At 44.0% G+C, this 7,622-nt stretch overlaps 1 protein-coding gene across 2 annotated transcripts in view; it reads left to right on the top strand.

The window, feature by feature from the left end:
- The first annotated feature begins 508 nt into the window (after positions 1–508).
- Positions 509–7,622, top strand: part of ERN1 (endoplasmic reticulum to nucleus signaling 1) — a 79,629-nt gene continuing 72,515 nt past the window's right edge. Inside the window, exon 1 of one of the 2 annotated variants that reach the window (XM_033089933.1) lies at positions 509–761. Coding sequence is in view for 1 of the 2 variants with exons in the window: in XM_033089929.1 (XP_032945820.1) it covers positions 708–761 (54 nt within the window). In the remaining variant the exon portion in view is untranslated. The remainder of the gene's footprint in view (positions 762–7,622) is intronic. The other variant, XM_033089929.1, reaches the window with a different exon arrangement.

Genomic DNA, 7,622 nt, shown 5'->3' with positions numbered 1-7,622 from the left:
GCGCAGCTGCAGCATCTGGAGGACCCCAGGGCTGTGGACTTGTCACCTGCTGGGCGCAGGGCAGAAGCGCCGTTTGTTGGAATCGCCTGCCAGCAGCTGCCCCTCGCTCCATAGGTCGCCGTTGATTCCACCATGGCGGGAAGACGAAGCGGGGGGTGGGGTGGGGGGAAGGTTTGGGTGGGGGGAAGGTTTGGGGAGGGGAGCTTTGGGCAGCCGTGACCGCCAGTCTCTTGGCCTTTTCCCTGATCAAATCTGACGCAACCAGTCCGTCAGCGGGGTTAGTGGAACCGCATCGGGGAAGAGGTGCTGCCGCGTGGTGGGGCTACCGGCTTCCCCCCGCCCTCGGACAAGCTCAGCGCCCCTAGACGCGGGACGCCTAGGCCTGGTCCTTCGGTCCGCAGCCGGCGCCTCGCGACCCGGGGCTAGCAAGAGGCCAGCACCGCCCTCGGCCCCGCCCAGGTCCCGCGACGGCCCCGCCCCTGGCCGGCCACGCCCTCAGTCCCGCCCCGACCGGAAGGAGCACCGGCACCGGCGCTTAAAGGGTCGGGAATGGGGTTGCCTCCACTGCCTAGTCAGCTCTGCGTTCGCTGAAGCCCGGCCACCACCGCGCTATCGTCGCGGCGCCCCCGCCCCGTCCTCAGCCCGCCTGCCCGCACCGCCCCCCTGAGCCGGCCGGCGGGGCCCGGAGCCAAGACAGAGTCCTCGCCATGCCGGCCCGGCTACTGCTGCTGCTGCTGGCGCTGCTGCTGCCCGGCCCCGGGGTGAGTGACCGGGGATCGTGGGGTGGGGGACATCTCGGGGCGGCCGGGATTCAAGCCGGGAGCGGGCGGAGGCGGACCCAGGCCCGGTGCGCCCCGGCGGAGGCTCGGGCTGGGCGTCGGAGGCGGCGCCCGGCGGGGAGCGAATGCCTCCTGGCCGGCCAGAGTGGCTGCTGCTGCGGCCAGCCCCGCCGAAGCGCACGCCACCCGAGGGGCCTCGTGGGCCAGCGCGGCTGTCACGGGCAGCGCCTCTCCGGGCCTCGTGCGCAACTCTGTCGTCCTGGAGGCACCTCGGGGTCTCCAGAAGGCCCAGGACCCTTGGGAGGCCGCCCCACCTGCCGGACCCTCCCCGTAGGTGGGCGCCGACTCTGCCTGGCGCTGGCGGCGGAGGAAGGACTGAAAGGGCCGTGTAATCTACAGGAAGGGAATGTCTTGCGTTTATAATCCTTGTTGGAACTTTTAATATGAGAGAACTTTGGGAAACTAATGCATCCGGGAGAAGGAAGGCATTTTTACACAAGAGCTTGATCCCGCATACCTGCCTTGCAGGTTTCTTGGAATTGCGAGGCAGGAGGCTTCCTTTTGTGCACCAGCAGTTCGTTAAGCAAGTTAAGCTGTGGGAATTGGACTCTTTTAAGACCCCATGTGGGACAGCGGTAAAGCCGCTTCAAAACTTTACATGAAAGACTCTTCTTACGTGAGATCACTGTGGGGCTGTCGGAACCTCTTTTCATCCTTTTCTGGAGAGAAGCGCCTGGTTTATATTTATTTGACTATTTAAGACCTTTCACTCAGGTTATGGATTTTGGCACCACGGCTGGGAGGACATTTTGTGGACAGCCTTGGCTTTTTTTTCTTCTGGTTAGAAGAACCTAAACTAGCAAGTGGTTTTTTAACAAATGTATCGTTCAGGATGTGGGTATGATACATTGGTGCAGGTTGTTTAATGACCTCCACTGTGTACTCTTTAATGTAGGATATCATGTACCAGGTGTCCAGGTGGAGAATTGATGTGTGTACCAGAGTACCACAGCGTGAAGTCTTTGGATGTTATGCATTTTAGGTAAATAATAGTCCGTGCTCTTGGAGTAGCAAGGATTTGGAAACAGCTGGAATAATATGTAAGGCTACTTTTGTCAAATTCAGGGGTTTTTTTTAAAGGAAAATTTGTGCACACTTTACAATAGAACTCATGTAAGTGACGTTTCTCCTCTAATTTAAGGGAAAAAAACACTTTCACAACGAGGGTCAGGTTTTGAACTTGAACACTACATCCTGGATTGGTTAACTGCTGCCTGGCATTTGTTCACACGGAAGAGTTTAAACAGAAAGACCAAACGTATGGCATGAAAGTTGATCATTTTGAATCATGAGGGCCAAGATGTATATGGTTTTATTTGCCACATCTTTCCATTTGCTGTTTTTTTCGTTGGATTCTAGTGTTTTAGTTATTGAATAACTTAGGCTTAAAGAGTCAACAATAACTATTTAGCTTTAGTTAGGACTATAGCTTCAGTTCATGTAAATATTTGCAAACTGTATTTAGAAATCCAGACTTCTCAGAATTCATGGTAAAATATTCCAGACCCTTATCAAAAGGTTATGTTTTAGTGTAACTATTTTACAGGTAAAAGTTCAGAATTTCACTCCCAGAATTATCTGCCAGTAAAAATTTCAGCCCCCAAACATAGTGAGAATTTTTATTCGAAAACTAAACAAAACCCATTACAAAGTGTGCAGTTAAGCTGGACAGCAGTGATATTACTATGTAGAATAATACACTGGCTGTAAAATCAGACAAACCTGAGTTCTAACTGGTCACTTGGTAGCTGTGCCCTCAGGCAAGTTATTTTACTTCTTAGAGACTGTGTTTCTTGATATGTGAATTCCTGATAAGGGGATGGCTAACATACTAACGTGCCTGAAAGCACCTTGCACATCATAGATGATAACTACATATTCTCCTTGTCCCCCACCCCCCCACAGGTGCTTTTTACTCTGTCATCATTTTTTATACTACGTATCTGCAAGGAGCATGTTACGATGCTGTTTCTTTTTGTTTGACGAAATAACTAGTAAATTGGAGGCAATACATACTGTGATTTTCTTTCAGTATGTGTCTGATTGAGCCAGACATTGATTTAGCAGAGGCCGAAACTCTAGGCTACAAGATCAAAAATGCAATAACATCAGTGTTATTAGGGATGTAAGGTTGTGTTTTGTTAATCCAGAATGTGCTTATTTAGTCAGTGAGTTTTTCCCTCCTTCCTCGACCTGGGTCTTATACCTAATGTTGGTCTGTGTTCCATCATTGCTGTCGCATCATCACTGTCATGTAATTCTCATTTTAAAATGTTTGGGTTCCACTTTTCTCCAGTACCAAAGAGATCTGTAGCCTGTGTGGCAAACTACTTTTCTGCAGTTATAATATATACAATTCCTTTTATTCAGCCCCTGTTTGGGTTATATTTATTTGTTTATCTTTAAATTGATAAAAAAAATTGTCAGTTACAGTTGACATGCAATATTGTATTAGTGTTAGGTGTATAACTTAGTGATTAGAACCAGTGTTTTGGGTTTAGAGTGGAATAAAAAATGTCTTAGAACTCTAAGGACCATGCGTGTACAGAAACACTGAGAATATTATCTGAGACATGAGTCTTAACTAGACATGTCCTCGCTTATCATGTATGCTGATAGTTACCAGCTGCATGAATTATCCTAATAGAAGATATCAAGTATTTATACTCAGGCCACGAGGAGAATTAAGCTCATGTTATCAGGGCTGCTAATCATGAAATGAGACTGTAGTCCACATGTGTATTATTACATTAACTCGCCTGTCCACTTGGCTTTCCACAGTCACATATCTTCTAGGAGCACAAGAGAAAATGTGTATGAGATTTCAATGGCAGACCAATATAAAATCAGTGGGCTATGTAAAGATTTCTTCATGTCTGGACAGAATAGCACCACCTGCATGGGCCTGGGGGGTATAGTTATTTTGCCTGTCTTATCTTTTGATTCAATATCATATACTTTTTTTATAATGATCAAATGTTCTTCCTAAAGAGATGATATAGAGGAGAAAAGCCTAATGTATCATTTTAATGGATTCAGTTTTCATTATGCACAAATAACTCAGGGCCTGTAACCTAGCAATGATTAGAGTGTGATGCTGGCTTAAAAAATAGGGACAGTGAATCATAGTCTGTGAATAAGAAACATGCTTGTTGGCTATATTTCCCAAAGACTGGGGATTTTTTTTCTGTCTTTATCTTTACCTACATCCCATGTTTGTTTTCCTGCAGAGCAACACATTCTCAGAGATATTTAAACGAGTGCAACAGACCTAACACAGACTGGGAAAAGTAGAATTTAAAAAAGCAATCATAAGCTCCTCGCTTGCATTCCTTTTTTAAAATTGAAGTTACGTTTAGACAGTTTCTGTATCACTTCTGATTATCTTACGATCTTTGTTCATGTACAAACATACAACAAATACAACAGTGTAAAAATATGTGTTCTATATTTTTGTTCAGGTTTTGGGGTTTTTGTTGTTTTTTTCCCCACAGAATGTTTCCCATAACCTGTTAGGAAATATTCCGAGTATGCCATCACATTTGATGTATGCTCACTTTTAGGAGCAATTTAGTAAACCATCATCCATGGCCAAAGCATTTGAGCCTTCTGTTCCCAGCCCCAGGTTGGGGCCTGGGGTCATAACTGACCAGGGTTCCCTTGGTAATAAGCCATGCTTTGCCTAGTGATCACCCTGCTGAGACTACAGGGGTTGTTCCCAATTTTTCCACTATTATAAGGAAAGGTGTAATTCCCTTTTTTTTTCAAACCTTGTGCGTGTATGATAACATGGGAAAAGTTTTGTATGATAACATGGGAAGATTGTTTTTTTAATCCTTCAAAGTAATCATATTCATTGTAGAAAAGTTAGAAAGCGTAGAGAAGTCTAAATTTACAGAAAACAACAAACCTTTAATCCTACTACCCAAATATTACCTCTGTTAACATTTTAATGGCTTTATTGAAATATAATTCACCTATCATATAGTTTACCCAATTAAAGTGTACAATTCAATGGTTTTTAGTATATTCACAGAATTATACAACCATCACCACAATCAATTTTATAACATTTTCATCATCCCCCAAAGAAACTCCATACACATTAGGTGTCACTCCTCATTTCTCACAAACCTCCGAGCCGCTGGCAACCACTCATCTACTTGCTGTCTTTGTAGATTTGTGTATTCTGGGCATTTCATAAATGTGTAGTCTTTTGTGAGTAGCTTCTTTCACTTAGCATGTTTTCAGGTTCATCCATGTTGTAGTGTGTGTCAATGCTCATTCCTTTTTAAAGCTGATAATACTCCGTTATATGGTTATACCACATTTCGTTCATCCATTCTTCAGTTGATGAACATTTGGATTGTTTCCCCTTTGGGGCTATTAGGAATAATGCTGCTATGAGCATTTGTATACAAACATTTGAATGGCCATATATTTTCATTTTTCTTGAGCATATATACCTAGGAGTGGGATTTCTGGGTCAGATGGTAACTGTATGTTTAACCTTTTGAGGAACTACTCGACTGTTTTCTAAAGTAGCTGCAGTATTTTACATTCCCACCTGCAATCTCTCCACATCCTCACCTAGTGGGTATGAGGTGGTAACTCATTAAGATTTTGATTTGCATTTCCCTAGTGGCTAATGTACTAACATCTTGATATATGTCCTTCCAGATGCTTTTCTGCGCACAAATTTGCATAGATAACAATATTGGATGTTTTAAAAAGCACAAAACTAGCCTTAAATTGGGTTTATGATAGCAGTTTTAAAGTAAACTTTTCTTTTGGCAGTGAGGATTTTAAGTCAAGGGAAAGTAGAATGTTTAGATTTTATTTTGCTTACATTTTAAAGACGTAAGTAACCATGACAGTCTCTTGATGACACCTTATGTACCTAAGAGCTAATATTTTATTCTAATTTGTTAAATAACTTATATGCAGGGCCCTTGGTCTGCAATGGTTTCAGATCAGCTCTCTGGCAGGTGTGGCTCCCACGAGCACCCTGAAATACCTCGGGGTAATCTGAGTTTGGTTTTGAGGGTAGCCTACCTCCTACAGACAAAATCCTTTCTATAGTCGGCTGTGGGGCCATTTACAATTTTGCCTCAAGACTGTTCCATAAATCAAGAGTTGATGCACTGCTTGTCCCGTTGGAGGCAGCTGTTCTTAAAGCATACAGCTTGCCCCTACAGATGTTTTTCCTTGGAAGGTTAAAGTACCACGTGACAATAACATAATGCCTTTGGTGTGTTTTGTTTTGTTTTTTTCCCACAAACATACCTAAACTTATTCATCCAAAGGAATGTTGTCACGTTCAAAATAATCACCCCTTCAGGATCAATGTTTATCTCAAACAAGTCAATCTTCTTACTTTTGAGTATTTCATTTAAGAATTTATTTAATTTATTTAATAATTCAACTTTAAAACACAAAAAAAGGAACCCTAAAAAAGCAAATATTTACTTTTACGCCAAAATTCTTACACAACTTAAAACATTTCCCAATTACCTTCCTATCTTTGCTTGACTATAACTTTTACACTGAAGTTTTGATGAAAACTATTCTTAGCTTGATTGCACAATTTACTGAGGACGCTTGGATATCGTTTTTTGTGTATTTCTAAAAACCACCTAAAGACTTTCTACCATGTAGCAGATTTCAAAAATATATTCTTTGAAGGGAATTTCAAAAAAAATCCAGAAATATTCTGAGTAACGGGAGCATACATGGATAAATGCCTCCCAGGGTCACTAGAATCCGAGTAGGTTAGACAGCTAGAAGAGATCTGGCTGGTCTAATCCCATGAGCCTCAGCATTTTCTCCACCCCAACCCCACATAAGGAACTGGATGCATGTCAGTCAGTAACAGTGGGAGCACATTAGAACCTTCCAGGGTGGTGTTGGGGGCATATGCCTCTCTATTTCAGTCATCATCTTCCCCTCCCAAGTTGAAAAAAATCACTGCCCAGCTCTGTTCCCCTGAGCAGACAAATGAGGAAGTTGAGGCCAGAGAGGGTCGTGGAACCTTGGACCTGTCCAAGGTCATGCGTCAGTGGCGGAACGGAACCTTGAACCTAATCCTCCTGCTTCTCTTTGATGAGCAGCCCCCGCAATGCTTATGTTCTGATGCTGTTGTTAGAACAAATCCGTCCAGCTTCCCCAGTTGCATCCTGAGGAGGTGACCCAGCCATGTTGCAGCTGAGAGATGGGATTTAGAGAAGGACGGGGAAAAGAAGAAAGTAGATTTGTAAGCTTCAGATAATGCTTTTGGATCTCCCGCAAGAGTTGTGGCCTCTTCCCCTTTGTTTCAGGAGGAGAAAATGCAGCTTTGAGCAGGAAACACTGCCTTCACCTGAGACTGTCCCTCAGCGACACTGACTCTTAGCTCTGGAGCCAAATCCAGCAACGATCATAGAGAGTAGAGATGAAGAGACCTTTAAACCTAATTCACAGTTTAAGCTCGTTTCTTTGCTTGCGGTCTAATAATATCCAAGCAGGTGCTTGTTTATCAGTAAGATCTCAACCAGAAATGTTTCTGAAATAGCAACCCTGAAACTTCATGTCTTGAACCAAACCTTTAACCAAAGCTGCTCTTCCATAGTACGGTCACAGCCTTCCTCAAGGAATCCCGAAAAGATGGAGCTCTCTAGTTAGCAGGCCTGGCCTGGGGTGCTTGTTTGCCTTTGCAGGGTCCCCCACGTCCCAAGTGGTTCTGGCACCAGGGAATGAGTCTGTTATTGACAGGAGAACGACAGTGGACCTTGGACCCTGAAGGGA

This window comes from Rhinolophus ferrumequinum, chromosome 21, assembly GCF_004115265.2.
Source record: "Rhinolophus ferrumequinum isolate MPI-CBG mRhiFer1 chromosome 21, mRhiFer1_v1.p, whole genome shotgun sequence".
In the NCBI taxonomy this organism is placed as follows: domain Eukaryota; kingdom Metazoa; phylum Chordata; class Mammalia; order Chiroptera; family Rhinolophidae; genus Rhinolophus; species Rhinolophus ferrumequinum.
The sequence above is the reverse complement of the archived record's forward strand: the minus strand, read 5'-3'. Positions and strand labels throughout refer to the sequence as shown.